Raw genomic sequence first — 19,244 nt, 5'->3', positions numbered from 1 at the left:
TGGGCATCGGCCAACCCCAAAGACTTGAACCCTAATTCTTTATTTGAAAAGGTTTCATCTACATTTGGTCCCGGTTCCCCAAGCTATAACATGTCTGAAACAACGATGCAAATAATCTGTGGTAAGAGATCAGAATGCATCGAGGTACGTCGGGACCGTATCCTTAAGGAAATAAAGAACCCGAATGTTAAGACAACCTTAATGAACATTCCTCCAAGTGCAGAGCACCTGTTTAGCCGAGGTAGTTTGCTGCCACTTATTAACTCTCTGGGGGGAGTGCAGTCTTGGCTGAACACACCTAATTATTTAAAAGAAAAAAGGTTTTCAGAGCAACATACAAATAAAAAAGTCCAGAAGCAACCAAGCAAATTTAATAAGACAGAACAGAAAAAACAGACTCATAATAACAAGAAAAACCACACCTTTCGCCGAAACAGTGGAACAGACTCCAATACTAAGTCAAAATGACTATCTGTTGAGGGCGTTCAGAGGGGGTTGCCTGAGGGAACATTTAGCAGACTGGGAACAATTAGGTGCCCAACAATACATCCTGACAACCATTGCGCGGTGTCGGATACCTTTCAAAGACGAGCCCCCTCTACATTACCCTCACAGAAAAATTATAAAGAATTTTTCAACAAAAATATCCCCGGAGATGACATCAATGATAAACGATCTGAAGGAGAAGGGGGTATTAGAACAACCACCCATTCTAAATTCCGGGTTTCATTCGAGGATGTTTTTAGTCAAAAAGTCAGATGGAGGCACTCGGCCAATATTCGACCTCAGGGGTCTCAATGCCCACATATATACAAAACATTTCCACCTAATAATGCAAACAGATGTGAGAGACTTTTTACAGACCGGAGACTGGTTAACAAAGATAGACCTTCAAAATGCATATTTTCATATACCAATCTCGGAATCGCACAGGCGCTTCCTACGAGTCATTTACAACCAGGAAGTACTCCAATTAACTTCTCTACCGTTTGGCCTGTCATCGGCCCCCCGCACTTTTGCGGCCGTTACAAATTGGGTTGCGGAGATTCTTCGTGCCCGTGGCATCCGTCTGTTGGTGTATCTAGACGACTTCCTGTTAGTACACCAAGACCGCTCCAAATTAGTCTGTCAGGTTGCGGAAACACTGAAGACTTTGCAAGCACTGGGCTGGCATGTCAATTACCAAAAATCTGTTCTCGAACCCACCCAGGAGTTAGAGTACCTGGGGCTCTTATGGAACACCCAATTAAATATCCTGTCACTACCCTCAAAGAAAGTTACGAAGCTAAGGGAGTGCATCTCGATGCTCCTAAGCAGAAGAAGGTGTTCTCTGCGGGAAGCTCAATGCCTTTTGGGATTACTAAATTTCGCAAATTATGCCATTCCCAAGGGACGCCTACGTTGTCGCAAAACCCAAATTTTCTTGAGAAAATTCAACAAGAACAGACCCAGACAAAAAAGAGAATTGCCCCCTCATGTACTCCAAGATTTAAGTTGGTGGCTAGCTGCAATCAATCACAGCTCAACGCTACTGCACAAGCCAAAAGTAACCCACTTTCTAACCACCGACGCAGCGGATGCGGGGTGGGGAGCACATTTAAACGAATTCTTCCTGACGGGGAAGTGGACTTCAGATCAAATGAAATGGCACTCCAACATGAAGGAAATGTACGCAGTGTATGGTGCCATAGAACACCAACGTGCAATCCTTCAGAATGCTCATGTCCTGATTCAATCGGACAATCGGACGTTAGTAGCCTACATAAGAAACGAGGGGGGCACGCACTCACAGGGGATGCTGGATCTAACTACCAGGCTCCTGGAGCTAACCGAGCAGCTGAATCTGACGCTGTCGGCTTCCTACCTCCCGGGGAGGTTAAACGGAATAGCGGACCGCCTGTCAAGGGGTCGACCATTACCGGAATGGCACCTACTACGCCCGGCCGCGGAGGCCATATTCAAAAAGTGGGGCGTTCCAGACGTCGACTTCTTCGCGTCCAGAGAAACCGCCGTAGTAAAAAAATATGTGTCCCTAGACTCGAGAGATGGCTCGGCAATTTTTTGCGATGCCTTCAGTCAAGAATGGGTCGTCCAGCTGGGCTGGCTGTTTCCACCACCCAATCTCATACCGCGGGTGCTAGCTCATCTCAACAATGCGAGCGGGACGTTCATCCTGATAGCCCCAAATTGGAATCAGTGCTTTTGGCTACCGGACCTTCAGGCGAGAGCCCTAGAAGAGCCAATTCCTATACCGAACCTGCGGAAGGTTCTGATAGACTGGACTACAAAAACTGTTCCACCACAAATAGACAAGTTATGTCTGCAGGCGTGGAAAATTGGGGGTGGGCTGATAGGATCGCGCATTGGAGCCACGAAGAACAACAGCTCTTGAGAAGTAGTTGGCGGACATCTACTCTTACTACTTACAGCGCTCCTATTAAGAGATGGATTTCGTGGTGTGAATCTAATAGCATTAATCACAAGATTCCACATGGAAATGACATTGCAAGATTCTTAGCCAACCTTTACATAAAGGAAAACTTGGCTTATAGCACCATATTGCTACATAAATCTGCAATTTTGACATATTGTGCATCATCCGGAGAACATCTGACAAAAAATTTTCTAGTTCACCAAGTGTTAAAAGCCATATCACAAGCGAAACCAAGACCCCAAAAGCCACCAATATGGGATACAAAATTGTTATTTGATTGGTTAAGAACAACTCCGAGTACAGGTTCATTTTTTGATATTTCCAGAAGAACAGCATTGATTCTTCTATTAGCATCAGGACGTAGATTACATGATTTGACACTTCTTCAAGTCACTGATGAGAGTTGTATTCAACAAGATGATGAAATCATTTTGTGGCCAATGTTTGGTTCCAAAACAGATTCAGCTTCTCATCGTCAGTCAGGTTGGCGACTATATGCACACACTGATGTGAAGGTTTGTCCTGTAAGACATATTAAACAACTTATCCAAGCCTCTAACTCTAGACGTTCAAAAGGAGGAAATCCTTTAAGTCTATTTATCTCGGTTACTGGTGTAGTAAAACCAGCTACTAGGACCATAATAGCAGGATGGATACGGACCATTTTTAGAGAGGCTCATATAGATGCTTCACCTGGAAGTATAAGATCAGCTGTAGCTTCAAGAGGCTGGTTAGAGAATAGACCCGTAGAAGAAATTCTCCGCAGAGGGAATTGGAAGAGTATTGAAACTTTCAGTAAATATTATTGTAGGCAGATTGAAAGAACTGAAGCTAAAAGTGCTGATTTGTTGGTTTCTAATTTTACAAATGCCTAAGAATTTTTTGATTTAATTTTAAATAACTTAGGAAGAATTTTAGTTACTTTTCGTTTTTTATTTGTTTAATATTGATTGTTTATTTTGAATATGTTTAAGATAAGCTTCTTAAATGTTTATTTTCATACATTTTCATGATATGTAAATGTTTATTTTCTTAACATAAAGTTTCTGATTATGTTAAAGTGTATTTTCTTATAGATCACATAGCGTTTGTTTTAATCACCAGCAGATAACAAACAGGTCTTCACCTAAACGCTGTGTGTTTTAGGAAAACACATAATATAAATGTTTTGCATTACAACAAAACAGTTATTATGTGTTGAATAAAACACACAGCGTTGCATCAAGGTACTTGCTGGTGGCGAAGACACTATGAAGTACGTCATAGATGACGTCCCAATCGCATAGAAACTGGCGCCCTCTGGTGACAGTAGAAAGAAACTTACGGTAAACCATAGAGATTCAGGTATGTTTTCTTAAATTATTTATGGTTTCAAGGCTATTCACAGACTGCTTCTTCACCTAAACGCTGTGTGTTTTATTCAACACATAATAACTGTTTTGTTGTAATGCAAAACATTTATATTAGTGTTTCTTAGCTTCCAAGTACATTTTTTTTGGACAAAATCAATAGCGTAATAATAACAATGCCAGTATGTAGTGTTTTAGCGTGTGAAAACAGAACATATCGAAGCAGTCCGGGTACATCCTATCACAGGTACAATTTCCATTAAATTATACCTTAAAACTCTTTATTTCTGTGTTTTATTCTCGTAAAATCTTCAATTTGGTGTTAGAAAGAGATTCCAGTGTAATTGCAGGTGATTTTTCGTGTATTTTTCTGTAATTACAAAATCACCACGAAATTTTAGTGTTGCCTACCGAACAGTTATTTTTACCCTAGATTTTCACAAAAAAGTCATATCAAGTGGAACCAATTACTTACTGTCTATTATTATTTATATGTTGTTGTCATTAAAGGTTTCCACTTCAAGAACGTGAACGCACTGATTGGGTTAAAGCATGTGGAATAACAAACTGGGAACCGCCTAAAAGTTCTGTAATATGCTCTAAGCATTTTGATGGCAACTTCTTTATTAAACATGGAGATAGAACAAGTCCAACCAAGTTCTGTCATGTAAGTTATATGTTCCTCTTGGATATATTATGACCAAGAAGAAGTCAATTTACCTTTCAATCAATCCTGATATTTTATTAAGTTTATTTTTATTTACAGTTGGAAAATGTTTCTGTACCAAGTTGTTCACCATCCTCAATGCAACATAGTGAAGTTGCCGGCATCCCTGCCAACTATATTTAGAAGCAGGAAAATCCAACTAAGCGAGGTAAGCTGCTGGTATTTGAAACAACATATATACATAAACCCACGCCCGTATTCCCCGAAGCGGTGGGCAGAACTACAAATAATCGAGAATATATTTGCAGCCACTTTTGATTAAAAATGGGAGGCCACTTTTATTCCTCTGATCGATACTATTTTCCATTTTTTGTTATTTGTCTGTTGATGATTGAATTAAGAATCTGTTAACACTTTTCTCTCAATTTTTACGCCTTGAAATTGTCAATGAATGTTTTTTTTTATTATTTCAGGCAAAAGAACATGATTACACAGATACGCCTCGGAAGAAAAAGTTAAAGCTTATACTTGAAAGAAAAAGGGTTTTGTCAGAAACTCGATTGAAAAAACTACGTGCTGCAAGACAAGCGAACCGGCGTTTAGTAAAAAAAAATGCTGAACTGTCTGACGTTATTGCTGAACTGCGGCTAAACTTTAAATTTTGAAAAACAGATCAACTCTTCTCTTTCATTTTTAAGAGATGATGCGTTAATAGAAGAAGCTTTCGAATCCGAGGAACTTGATTTTTCAGTAGACCATGACTATCTGCCAGATCCATCCCGTTTAACAGAATATACAAAACATGTAGTGGTATATATTGCGGGCTTTGTTGTTACCAAAGTGTCCAAAATAGTAAAGTGTCACGATTGCTTAAGTAGCATAGTGGAGATGTCAAATTTAAACTTGTTATTAATTTCCAAAAAAGACAAAGGCGGTTTGCGATATCCTTCTGCTGATGTAATAAATTTATGTGAAATTGCTGAAAGAATTTTTAGACAAAATGTCATACGGTTAGGTTTAAAAATACTGTCAACAAAAAAATATTTTAATGCTTTTAATCAGGAAATGTATACAACTAAGCCCAATTAAAGATTTTTTTTAATTTCACGGCAACCGGTTTGACCATTCTCCTTTAGAAAGCCATGAAATGCTTTTAATGCCATAATTATGAATTATTTAAAAGTTCGGTTTCATCATTACGCCAAAAACTTATCAGAGCCTGATGTAAAAGTGCGAAATATGTACAACAAATTGACCCTGTTACGTAATCAATGAATATTTTCAGTTTATTATTTTTGTTTTTTTTTTATAGTCATTTAAACAAAGTTTCTTTCTATTAATGTGCAGTTTTATTGTTCTGTTCTACCGTCCTCTTACCCTTTACTTTTTTTAGCTTTACAGACTGCTTACCCTATATTTAACTGGGTTAAAAATCGGACTGTATATGGTGTTCAAGTTAGCACTGCTAATTTGCTAATTATCCATGCAAGCGAAGTTTACGACTTTGGTCGCACTGACTTAATTCACTGAACTTCTAATTCATTTGGTCGCCACTCGCAGACGACTACAGCGACTACGTTGGCCACTTGGTGTACCACGTTGAACCACTGTCGAAAGTCGCTATGGCTGTGACTAAAGTCCCTCATATAGGAACAGTTGCGTTTGGTTAAATGTATGGTCGTGGAGTTCCTTGGGGGAGGCCTATGCCTAGCAGTGGGCGTCATACGGCTGTTGATGATGGTCCGCGCCACGAAAGAAGTCCCGCGGATTTTAATGGCAAGTCGCAGCGGCCGCACGACTTGTAACGGGCGCGTATTATTTTTTAAAGTATACAAACTTTTTTTTACGTGGCTTATTACAGTTTACCAACCATGTGGTAATATCCTTTCAATGAGTCATATTTTCCACATAGTAAAGTTTACCCTGGTTATGGGTAGTTTTTATTTGTGGCAATACGTATAAAAACTATACCTGTCTCATAGCCGGTTACACGGTGATTTAGTCTATTAGTTTCTCTGTCTACGTTGGTAACTTTGTAACTTGTTTAGTCTTGTCGACAAAGACTATAAAAATCCTGCTGTGAATAGGTGGCTTTATAGAAACTACCACTACTGTAATATTACCGGTTTTGTCTATGAAAGTTGAAAATGGCAACACAATGTAAAAAAGTAACTTAAGTTGTCTATGGTAAAAAATGGCCGATGGCCGGTGGGTTGTGTAGGTTTGCGGAGAAACTGCCAACGTACGACTTCTTTTTGTTATATTTTATTTGAAATCATGTCGTTTTCAGATTTATATGCTAAATATAACTGTAATTATTGTCAAGAAGAAATCAATGGTATACGTGTGAGGTGTTCTGAGTGCATCGATTTCGATATTTGTTTGCAGGTAAAGTAGCGTTGGTGCCATTTTTTGTTTATAGTTTTGGCGCAAATTTTGAAAATTACAAACTATTACGTGGTATTTTTTACAGTGTTTCTCTCTTGGTGCTGAAATTGGTACACACAAAAATGATCATTCCTATCAGTTTATGGTAAGTATAAAGTAACTATACGGTTTTATATTTCCATGCAATTGTAGTATTCATTTCAATATTTTTTTTAAACTCTAAACTTATGTTTAGGACTCGGGGGCATTTGGGTTATTTTTGGGACGAAGCAGTTGGTCTGCTAATGAAGAAGTGAGACTACTAGATGCAATAGAACAGTTTGGATTTGGAAATTGGGAAGATATAGCCAAACACATAGAGTCACGGACACCAGAAGGTATACCTTTTGCCCTTCTTTTGCCTATCTTACTTTGAATTTTTTTTGTAGTGTTAGTAATATTGGTCATTTATATTGCAGAGGCGAAAGATGAATATATTACAAGATACCTGGAGGGCAGTATTGGTCGAGCTACATGGGGCAATGTGGAAAGTACCAGTCGACCATCTTTGCACTGTGCTGATCGGGATGAAGGGCCCCTTGGTCCCAGCGCTGTGTCCAGACTACCCTCACTTGCTGTCAGTTCAGATGAGGCTGCTCAGCTGGGTTACATGCCAAATAGGGATGACTTTGAAAGGGTAAATAGACTTACTATCTGTAACTTATCATATTTTGCATTCAATCAAATAATGTTAAAATACTATTATATTACTAATGTATAGTTTTGTAAAAGCTATAAATACACATTAGGAAATTTGTAAAAATAAATAAACTGTTTTAGGAACATGATCATGAAGCTGAGCAGCTGATATCAACACTGGCATTGAATCCTGAGGATGATGAGTTAGATGTTGGTGAGTTGTAACATGTGGTATTTTTGGATCTGGTTACATTAGGTAACCTTATGGTGATTTGCATTTGCAAATCCCATTTGAGAAAAAATTTAAGTTCTATGATGAAGAACAGCAGCTGATCATGGGAGATCTCTGCCCAGTATAGGTAGGGCATTTATTTTAAGAAACATTTTTTTTTTCAATTGGGAGACTTACTCCTCATTTAACACAATAAGAATCTGGTATTATGAGTTTTAGTGATATTTTTTTCAATTCTTAAAAGTACATTAATTGCCCAGGCCTTCTGATAGACAAGGATACCAACTAGACAAATATTCAACTAGATTATAAACTAAACAAATCTTGTTATTAGTTATAACGGAACTGAACTTTTATGCCTCGGCTTTACTTTTGTTTCAGCCCTTAAACTATCCCAAGTGGATATATACACACGTCGCCTCCGTGAAAGAACGAGAAGAAAAAGACTGGTGCGTGACTTCCAACTTGTATCGGTGTTCTTCAACAACCAGCGGAACAAGCAGAAGACACTTGGAAAACTTGCCAAAGAGAAAAAGTAAGAATATAAGTTTTTTTTAACAGTAAACTTAATTATGTGTCATGTATCCAGTGATGGAAACAAAAACTCAAAATGTTCATGCTTCAAATCTGGTTATAGGCTTGTGATGTATAGCAGATAATTAGATGTCGAAATTTAGCAATCCTCTTTTGAAGAATAATTATATTGTTTTTTTATTGTAACCCAGAACCTGACATTGTACAGCAGTAACTGTCAGTACTATTCAGAGGCGAAGGACAAGAGTCCTAGTACGACTTTGAAATGGACTACTCTGGGCGCCATCCCACTCGCGTCAGACTGAGTGCTGCGGGGCGGAAGGCAAGAGGGAAACCACTGCCCTATTTCTCCGTAAAAAGTAGCATGGAGAATGCTACACCAACAAAAATATTAGATTATGTTCATCTGTTGCCAATACAATTTATACTTTCCCAATGCTACTACTAACATAACAAAAGTCCTCGAGTGTATCCCAGTTGGAATTCTGTTAGACCAACGTGATAGGTGCTACCCAATCCCGGCTACCCTAAAATCCATGATTCACAAAACCGTCTCTGCATTACAGAGAGTTCACGGAGCGCTTGAGATGGACAGCGCAGTTCTACGGGCGCGCGGAACAGGCGGGCGTGGTGGCGGGGCTGTGGCGCGAGCGCGAGCTGCGCGTGCGGCTGGCCGAGCTGCACCGCTACCGGCTGGCCGGCGTCACGCGCCTGGAGGAGTGCGCGCACTACGAGCAGCACGCCGCGCACAGGAAGCACCCTAACGCGCAGCCGCACCACCTCGACGTGAGACCCCGCACCGTGGTACTTTGCGCTTTTAGCCTACCCTGCTGCATTCGCTTGTAACGTCAACTAGTGTCTTCCAAGAGTCGCGCCCAATCGGGCGCCCTCAGAACGTGAATCCCGCGCGGCGCGGCGAGTCTTAAGAACTATTCGTTTTTTATTATAGTTCCAAAATCGATATAAACTGATAGCCAAATGTGAAAACAGGATCGAAGTACGTTGAAAAATGAAATAGTTATAGTTAGCTCTTTTATAACTATTTTATTTTCAAATCAAGGAGCTAGAAAGTAACGGCAATAGTACTATACAAGTCACAATCTACATACAAATGCTGGTTTGCTTAAACGGGTCGAAGCATCCCCCTACCCCTGCACCACTGACTTTAAATACGAATATTTCCAACGTTAGATGAGATATTGAAAAGGTTTCAGATTAGTCTTTAGCATGCTCATCTGAGTAGATTGATGAAAAGAAAAAAACTTAACTACCCTATCCTGCGTTGGATGAACTGTTTTTTTTTTGTTTTAGTTTTCCCCGAAGGGTAAGGCAAAGGGAACTATGCCCATACAGCCATGTCTTACGTATTTTTTTTCTTGATGATTAATGAAATGATGAAAGGTGATGATGATGAAACCTAAGCCCCCACCCTCGGAGTAGACTCCTACTCCGAACCCCAAACGAATTAACTCAAAAGTCCGCATAAACTTTTGAGTTATGAAGCGGCTTCCTGACACGAAGCGAAAATAGGCAGATACACTTTGTTTATTGAATACTCCAATATAATAACACTCGCGAATGTCTTCCGACTAACTTAATGCGATCATTAACCACAAAACACCACTTCGTATTAATTATTTAGATTACTCAATGAAGAAAGCAACTGTCCCGTTCCCGTTTCCCGCCGAAAAGCCTGGATGAACGGTATACAACCAGCCTACAGACTCAGTGAGGCCAACATCCTAAATCTAAACAATGGTTGACGTTACACGCTGTGCTTACATTTACATACATGTTTTTTTATCATCGTTTCTTTTTAGTACTCGCATTCTTTTCGTTGAACCAAATTTAAATCATGACTTTGTGTTTCTTCATTTTCGTTCATGGCATCGAATCATGCTTCAGTTCACATGCTTCCGCTTCGCGATGTTATGTTAGTAGGAACTACATGCATGTCCAACGAAGTAGATAGAGGCATGTATCGTAGAATGCTCGCCTAAAGACGGATTTCGTCACGGAATAACGCATCAGCTCTGAGCTGCTAGTGTACATAAACAAATATAATAATATAATAATAATAACTTCATTATTTCGGTTTTTTTTGAGTTTAAAGCTAATATAGAATATAGTTGAGGAGCTCGGTGGCGCAGCGGTAAACGCGCTCGGTCTGCGATTGTTGAAGTTAAGCAACTTTCGCAAAGGCCGGTCATAGGATGGGTGACCACAAAAAAATAAGTTTTCATCTCGAGCTCCTCCGTGCTTCGGAAGGCACGTTAAGCCGTTGGTCCCGGATGCATTAGCAGTCGTTAATAACCATCAATCCGCACTGGGTTTAAGGCCCGATCTCCCTATCAATCCATAGGGAAGGCCCGTGCCCCAGCAGTGGGAAAATTAATGGGCTGATGATTATAATAGAAAATAGTAAAAAGTCTATAAAATTACTCAGCATAAGTCTATACTTCAACTAAATGATGTAATTTCTAAAATATCTTTCTGCTGAAGGAGGTTAGTTGAGGTATTAGTTGTCTCCGAACGAAGATGAGCATGAATGATGAATTAATGAACTCTAAAAATGAGATTTATAACAAACATGTTTGACGTAACATGAATTATCAACGTATTCTGTTGACTGATTGACGTCATTACAGTAAACAAGATGGAAAACTATGCTTTATTTTTAACAAACGGAAGTTATGTTAATTAAGATTATACTATACTATAGCTTTGATTACTATATTTTACTCCGGTATATAGTCACGACCATATTTTGCTAGACAGATTTTTATTCTTACTAAAAGCAGTAAAGTGTGCTTCAAGCCGCCTCCGGGCCTTTGTCCTTTATTGGGCTGTATATAGGCTGTGTATTTAGATAAGATGAATTTATGTCATATCATTGGTGGGTGTAGTGTTGCAAATAATCTAAAAATATTTATTATCGATTTTGTGGGGGGTGAGGTAAATCTAACTCGGTAACGATACGAATTGATGCGAAGCGGAGAGTTTCCGATCTATACGTAGTATTTATTATTCTATATTTCATACATTTTCTATCGATATAATAATATGTATAAATAGCTGTAGAATCTATGATAGCATACAAAGTGGTCGATTCGGGCAAGCACGAACTTAATTTTTACTTAATCTTACATGACTAAAAGTAGCTGCATCTCTTTCTTGCACTTATTGTAAGTGAATGACGGCACTAGTTTTAGAGTGTCCATTCGAATAGGTTAAAGTTATTAATGCCTACCACAGCTCGTGTGCGGTGTGAGGTAGGTACGGCGGAGGTGTGAGTACTAACAAGGCACACGGTGTTGTGTGGTTTGGGTTTGATCTCGTATAACGGTTGTATTCGCCAGGGCAGCAGTGGGTGCCTGGACACCAACCAGACAAGAGAAGCAACGCTGACCAGCATGCAGCAGCTAAGAAAAAGGTACGTTATTTTAAATAATTTCTATCATAGTCATTATCCCTAGTCATCCCGTTCTACATAGGATGCGCGTACGTCAAAAAAGTAATAGTATTTATTAATTAGTAAATAGTTTTAAATAATTACAAAAATATATTATAAGACACAAAGGGTCGGAAATTTGAAAAAAATAAAAATAAAGAATAAAAGAAAGAAAAATGGTTAATGGTTCGTAAACGCACAAAGACACAACTATACAAAATAATACTTATCAATTATGAATGTGTGGAGGGCGTCCATTAATCTCTGCCTTTGGTCTATTCTGTAGTGTGATTGTAAATCATATTTTTGTGCAACAGAGACGGCGAAAGCGGCTCAAGTTCCACCAGCCCAAAGTGCACACGGGACGGAAGTACCGGATGTGGATGTTGCAAAAAGAACTCATGCAGCAGCAACAACGTCTCCTCGAGGCATCTGCTGAATAACAACGAGATACAGGTACTAATATACTGTGTCAAATGGGATACATTTTACAACACATCCATACTAATTATATTTCTAAGGTATTTATATGGAAATACTGAAGTATGACATCGTCATACTAGTTATGTTAAATTAGATTTTTTTCTTAACATCTAAACGAATTTTATTTCTATGGTATTTGTATGGAAATATTGAAGTATGACGTCATCATACTAGTTATGTTAAATTATATTTTTTTCTTAACATCTAAACGAATTCTATTTCTATGGTATTTGTATGGAAATACGAGTATGACGTCATCATACTAGTTATGTTAAATTAGATATTTTTTACTTAACATCCAAATTAATTACCTATGGTATTTGTATGGAAATATTAGTATGACGTCATCAATAAACGTAGTTAAACGTTCGTTCTCACTGTTACGTAATTCTAATTTAAAATTCACAAATAAGTTAAAAAGAGGGATGAGTAGTTTTGATCTTTTTAGCCTGGATTATATTTCAATAATAGATTTTTATAGTTTATTTTTAACCCAGTCATCTACCCAGTTGTTTGTTAAAATGGGCCCTTTAATACAAGTTTTAATTTGACATTGCAGTTACAATTTTGAACTGGGTACGTAACAATTACAGTATAGTTTTTTTGGCAGAGGTAGTGTAAAGGTAACCTTTTAAAACTACGATTGCCTATTTAGGGCTGATTTTTCAATAAACGAATACATTTTTTCATATACTTCAATTAGATCATATATGTTGGGGGATGCACTGTTCCCGCCTAAAAATGATACCGTCAAATCAGCGTTATAACAGTGTTGCGCCTCGTTGCGTTTTTATACGCGCGCTGCGTGTCCATAGTTATCTCAGTTACTTAAGGTTTTTTAACTAAACCGTACGACACTTTAGGACTTTTTCGAAATACTTAAACTGGTATACATTAGAATTGACGCGGGAAGGATATTTATATGATTTTTGCAAGGAACTGTGCTTTTTCCAATATATGATCGTAGAGTGGAAAATCAAAATGTTGTATGAATAAATTCGAATTTGGAAGAGTATTCTTCGAACGTACGTTACTGTTCTTTTTCTGACATGTTATATCATTATAAATATGTCATTGTCGCGTAATTGAACATTTGTACAAGCAGCAGAGAAACATATATGAGTCATGTGTACATACATGTGGTCATAATCAATTATCTATTATTCGCGGCTAGCAACTACCTACGGTTTGTCTTTGTTTTTCAATCAACACGTTACAATAGATTTGTGACGATATTGTCCGACCACGTTTTATGTTTTCGGGGCTTTAAAAGTTAACAAAAATAAACCCTTTTGCATACTATAGCATCACGCCTGTAATCATGAGATAGGCAGAGGTGTATATTATATATCTGTTTAAGTCCTGTGTAATAGGGGGCGAGCCTATTCCCATTAACAGGGCACAAGTCATGGAAACCACGTGGTATCAATTAGATTCAAACATAAATTCAAAGTCGCATAGTGTTATTACAGAACGAAGACTAAGATAAACTAGGTTTAAAAATCGGCGCCACGAAAAAAGTCAACGGATTTTCATGAAACTAATTGACAAGTCGTATGCATAGCTCGCACAAACACACATACACACACAAAAACACGCACACACATGCGTACACATACATACACACACTCAACCTACCTTTAATTTTATTTGATTGTCTTTTGATTTTATTGTTTTTTACCTAAAGCTATATATTTCCGCACAATATCCCAGGAAGAGGAAATGACTGAAAACCAGCGATGCGTGGCACCATAGCACGGCTCCATAACAGCACAAGCTGAGCCATTTCCTTTTGCCCGTATTCGGAATATTCATAATTACCTAGTTCTTATATAGTAGAAAAATATAAACTGGCAATAAATTTATTTTATTCTTATATTAATTCTATGCAAAAACTGCGACAGTAGGGCCGCGGCCCTTATCTTTTAGTCTTCGTTTTGTAATAACGCGTTTATAAATCCTTTTCTTAGCAAAGCAACTTAAATTCGCCTAAATCCTTGTCTAACTTGAACCATCCCCTGCTTAACATTTTCCCGATCAGAGGTTTCAGGTTCTAGTATTAGGCTAGTATAAGGCTAAGAAAATGACAGGTATAACTTAAAATAATACTAGATTGTGTCGACGGGAATTATCACCAATGTACGTTTTGTCTACCCAGCTATGCAGCGCGCTGAGCCTGGCCCCAGCACAATATGTCACGATGAAGGGAGTGCTGCTCAGGCGGCCGGCCGGCACCGACTGCGACGTCGACCACGCCGTGCGACACTACCTGCAAACCGCCGGCTGGATACGGAACTAGCACCTGCATTACCGAAGCTGGCGAATCGAAGCAAACTGCAGGTAGAATCAGGGTTTCCACCAAATTGAGCTATAGATGGGCTCCATAACCAGTCATCATCATCAGCCGTACAACGCCCACTGCTGGGCATAGGCCTCCCCCAAGGATCTCCACGACGATCGGTCCTGCGCTGTCCGCATCCAGCGGCTTCCGGCGACCTTCACCAGATGGTCGGTCCACCTTGTAGCGGGCCTACCCACTGAGCGTCGTCCGACACGTGGTCGCCATACCTACTAGAACCTTTCGAACCACTGGCACTTCAGCTTGGCAATACTCCGAGTTATGTCGGTGACTTTGGTTCTCTTGCGGATCTCCTCATTTCTGATCCATTCGTTACCAGTAGTTTGGGAAAATTCACTATATAAAAAGAAAACAGACGGACTGGGTAATTCCATTTACACACATAACATAACCTCACGTCTCAATTGGGGTAGTCACAGGTACATCTATCACAAGATGAACTAAGGTAGGATGGCCGAGTATGTTTGCTCCGACTTTTAATCGCCAGTCTTCGCGTCACTGAACTTACTGTTAATTCTCGCCAATTTAAATTCACACATTTAAACATACTTCTAAAAAAATATTGTTTAGATAGTGATGATCAATTATTACTTTTTAAACGTTCTTGCAAGTTAGATCCAAAGTTTACGTTGCAGAGTGAATAAGCAATAAATATTATAACGTTGATTTTATAGTCTCACTTCCTAAAGGAAGCTCATAGTGTTTAAAAGAAACATTCGACTCGTAAGAACGTTTAAAAGTCACTCCTTTACCTGAATTGGATTGCGGTTTTTGTGCCCACATGCCTTTATCAGCAAAAAAGCAATAATTAATTAAAACACTATTTAATTTATCATAAAAATGTCTGTCTTAAAGTGCATAGACTGAAATTAAACGGGAGAAAAATCGCTATCCGATAATAGTATAAACTATTATATATAGAAAAGTTCATTTATCAGTATATTGAATTATTGATATGAAATATAGAAAATAGTAGGTAGGCCTTATAGCAATTACAACGCAAGTAGATGTACTAGAATAAAAAAAATATATAATAGTTGTAACGGGTCCACAAATGCTAGCTAATTTCTAGTATTAAAAGTAAAAAAAAGAGTATCACCAAATGATATATTAATTTAGAATAGAAGCGTACCACATGATAATATTATTGTGACATTCAGAATTAGAAGCAATGTCTTCACTGCAGTAGGAAAAGTGTGATGCTTCCTGGCCGGACCACTATTTAGTACACATTTTTTTATTACATACATACATACATAAACTCACGCCCGTAATCCCTAATGGGGTGGGCAGTGCCACAAGTAATCAAAGACAACTTGCAGCCACTGTTGTTGACATTTTTTTATTATACAAATAGAATCTGCATAATCTCTACTTCCAAGGGTACACCCAGAAAAAAAAATATAATAGAACATTATCATCTGATGATGATGATTCATCTGTCGAGCATTATCCCGTTTTATACAGGGTCCTGTTACTTAATCTGAAAATTTGACAGGTCCGGTGTTTTACAGAAGCGACTGCCCGCGAAGGGAAAACCAGCCCAATATAGATTGTCACAAACCTCCGAAATGAATTTCTCGGGAATGTGGGTTTCTTCACGATGTTTTCCTTCACCGCTGAGCACGTGATAATCATTTATGATCCAAACGTGAATTCGAAAACTAATAAAAAATAGTACATCAAAGCATTAAAAGGAAATGAATGGGTTTTGGGGTCCCGCTAAGGAGTAGTTCTCCCCAGCCGATCAAGTAATAAGGACATAGAAAAAAGTACGGAAATTACACGTACAGACATGAGCAATATCATGTACCCATTTTAGAACCCTGTCGCGCTATCATCATATTTGACATTTAATTTAATTTGACAAAAAAGTTAATGTGACATAGTTTCAAAGTGTATCATACTTATACTTATTAGTACTCGTGACCATACACGTGAAAGTAGAGATTATGTTGTTTTTATTGAAATAATTAGAAATTGTGTACTAAATAGTGGGAGCATCACACGCATGGAAATCATTCTAGTGTCAGGATTTAAAAATTCCCACAGATAATAAAGTGAGCTAGTGGCGCCAAATCTACTTATTAAATACACCAAGCGGACTTATTAAGTAACTAAGTTACCGCGGCTTTTTATAATGATTTTATTATCGCAATGTCTTTAGCATTTCATTTAGCTCTAATAGAAATGCCCTGGTTAAGTCAGTAGCAACAGGGTAGTTGACTAGTTTTTTTTTCATCAATCTACTGTCGTGAACAAGCTGAAGATTAATCTGACATCCATTTTTCAATCTAATGCCGGAGATATTAATAGTTAAAAGTCGGTGGTGGGGGAAAGCTCCGTCCCGTTCCAGCAAAAAGTAGCTGTTATAGCTGTTCCTTTTGCCATTACTTTCTGACTCCCTAATTCCCTAATTTAAACTATTTCATTTATTTTGCAACTATTATGAAGAATTAATGTTTGATACTTGTCAACAACCCTATATTAAGGCGTAGCTCGAATATCGTCATGACTTTGTCTACTACCTCGTTGTATACAAATGTATTTTGTGGAAATTAGGGTACCGCGCCTTATAGGCAGAAATTGTAGGAAAATATTTTTGACAAAGCTAAAGTTATAGTAGTATTAATTTCCGTCACGACTTTCGATGTAATAACTCAAAGGCTTTGGATAGGATCGCGAGTGTGAGATCATGTTCTGGTTTGATGTGTTAAAAAGTGACAAAGACGAATGGACGTGTTTTTGTTTCCCGCGGTTTTACTTGAAATTATCTGTCTGAGGGCTTATGACCAGGGCTTATTACACTTACCTGTCCGGCAGGTTAGATGCGCCAAGGTCACGGTGGTTACCATGGTTACACCAAGTCGAAATTCCCGTTTCCCGATCAGATGGTATAGTCTAATTAATAAATCAATCTCAGCTGAGACTGCCCTAAAGATGCTGCTCAAGTCCCTGTTTTTATATAAGAACTGTCACATTGAGATGCTCTTGAGGGCAGTCTCAAAGCTGAGATTAGTTTATTAATACCACCCTTACCTATAGCGAATCGGCGAGCCGTAACCACGATCTCGAGCGAGTTGGTGGGGAGTAACCATGGTAACCACCCGCGACTTTGACGCATCTAGCCTGTCTGACAGGTAGGTGTAATAAGCCCTTATAGGTTATGCCGAATAGTATACAGCCATAGAATAAACAATAAAACGTATAGAAAGTATCCGACCCGAACCAATACGAGTACCCTCCCGAATGGCGGCCATTTTTGTTTATTTCAACCGGAAGCCGTTTAGCAAGGGAGCGAGCGCGCACTGTCTGACTCGCACGCACGGTGTAATTCGGCACAATTTTCCTATGTTGTCCGGGCTGTTTTACAGCAAACATTACCTAATGATATGCCCTTTTAGGATAAACACGTTCATAGTCCGTTTTTGCACGGTTTATGTGTTGTTACATCGAAACTAAATGTTACTTAACTCCTCAGTAGTTATAAGTACGGCTGTGCTAGACCTAATGCACTCCGGTGAATAAATGTTAATCTAAACACTTTACTTGTATATCGGTACTGATTCCAGTGCACACCATCTAATTTTATTTAAGTTATACCTGTCATTTTCTTATCCGCCGAAAAGGAAGGGACGCCACAACCTTCTAAAATAATTACAATGGGCAATAATTAAGAATTAAGTTGACAGCACATGTCAAACGGTTTGCATACCAGCCATATACCTAATTTATTTATTCGCCCGGGTTATTCATTCATTTTTAAAATTAACATTTCTGAATTATCTGTCCCTTTCCTTTTCCGAGGATAAAAAAGTGACAGCTATAACTTTAAAATTAGGAGATGTCTGCAGGAATCGGGGTCATTGTGTAACATATTGACGGTAGATTAGGATTTCTATAGGGTATCTGTTTTCGCATGTCCATTATACTTATACTTACATCAAGTATTGTAATGTTTTTTTTTATTATTGTAGATAATTACCTATGAATTGTGTAAAAGACATAGAGGCTAGAGCCTTTTTCTTGAATCGCTTGCTTTCGATATACCTGTCTCATCTCGCAAATGACAAGTTCTGACGTGCTACGTGAAATGGGTATATATTTTCGAACGTGACTTGAAGGCGAGCGATTCAAAAATAAGGCCCTAGTTCTCCTTCTCCTTTTTTATTAGTTAAATGTTTTAATGGTGTTTTAATTTGATCTCTTATTATGTAATTCGATCGTCTGCATTTTAAATAAGGAATTTATTTATTAATGAATTATTCCAAAAAGCTGTTGTAGTTATATTTAATACAATGTTATATTAATCAGAACATGGCGCTCGTTCATGGTGTGTTTTGTAATTCTTCTTCGTCTATCGTGTGGGTTATGAGGTGGATTACCAACCTCATCTTCCCTGGTGTCAGGGTTATTATTGAGCAGCCAAAGCCCCTGGCATGACTCATGTAACGACTACGTACTTACATCAGTAAGTAGCAGCCGGGACCAACGGCTTAACGTGCCTTCCGAAGCACGGATCATTTTACTTTCGGGCAATCGGTTGATCAGCCTGCAATGTCCTAGCCAAACCAGGGCTCACAAAGTGATTCGAACCCGGGACCTCCGGATCGGACGGTCAACCACTGGACTACGGAGGCCGTTTGCGAGTAATTTATTTGATGATATA

The 19,244-nt window shown here is 38.6% G+C and overlaps 1 protein-coding gene and 1 long non-coding RNA gene across 5 annotated transcripts; both read left to right on the top strand.

The window, feature by feature from the left end:
• The first annotated feature begins 3,456 nt into the window (after window positions 1-3,456).
• Window positions 3,457-5,739, top strand: LOC126374977 (uncharacterized). Its single transcript, XR_007567523.1, has 4 exons — window positions 3,457-4,030; window positions 4,294-4,450; window positions 4,550-4,658; window positions 4,924-5,739. It is a non-coding gene; the product is annotated as an uncharacterized LOC126374977 (long non-coding RNA).
• Window positions 5,740-6,655: 916 nt separating this feature from the next.
• Window positions 6,656-18,918, top strand: LOC126374970 (transcriptional adapter 2B). 4 transcript variants are annotated; one of them, XM_050021770.1, is made up of 10 exons: window positions 6,656-6,838; window positions 6,924-6,983; window positions 7,074-7,215; window positions 7,297-7,514; window positions 7,658-7,730; window positions 8,130-8,283; window positions 8,849-9,068; window positions 11,642-11,715; window positions 12,051-12,189; window positions 14,375-18,918. In XM_050021770.1, the coding sequence occupies exons 1-10, from the start codon at window positions 6,728-6,730 to the stop codon at window positions 14,513-14,515; spliced, it is 1,332 nt and encodes a 443-aa protein (XP_049877727.1). In that variant the 5' UTR covers window positions 6,656-6,727; the 3' UTR covers window positions 14,516-18,918. The 4 variants fall into 4 exon arrangements, with proteins under 4 accessions (XP_049877727.1, XP_049877726.1, XP_049877730.1 ...); XM_050021769.1 differs by having other exon boundaries at window positions 8,849-9,086; XM_050021773.1 differs by having other exon boundaries at window positions 11,647-11,715; window positions 14,375-14,512.
• The last annotated feature ends 326 nt before the right edge of the window (window positions 18,919-19,244 follow it).

The sequence above is a fragment of the Pectinophora gossypiella genome, chromosome 18 (assembly GCF_024362695.1).
Source record: "Pectinophora gossypiella chromosome 18, ilPecGoss1.1, whole genome shotgun sequence".
Lineage (NCBI taxonomy): Eukaryota > Metazoa > Arthropoda > Insecta > Lepidoptera > Gelechiidae > Pectinophora > Pectinophora gossypiella.
This window is presented reverse-complemented; position numbering and strand designations above follow the sequence as displayed.

Excerpts from the sequence above, each read along its gene's own strand:
- LOC126374970 (XM_050021769.1), top strand. The coding sequence starts at position 6,728 with ATGTCGTTTTCAGATTTATATGCTAAATATAACTGTAATTATTGTCAA. Across the intron at positions 6,839-6,923 it reads ATTTCGATATTTGTTTGCAG|TGTTTCTCTCTTGGTGCTGA; the intron begins GTAAAGTAGCGT and ends TATTTTTTACAG. Across the intron at positions 7,216-7,296 it reads AGAGTCACGGACACCAGAAG|AGGCGAAAGATGAATATATT; the intron begins GTATACCTTTTG and ends TTTATATTGCAG.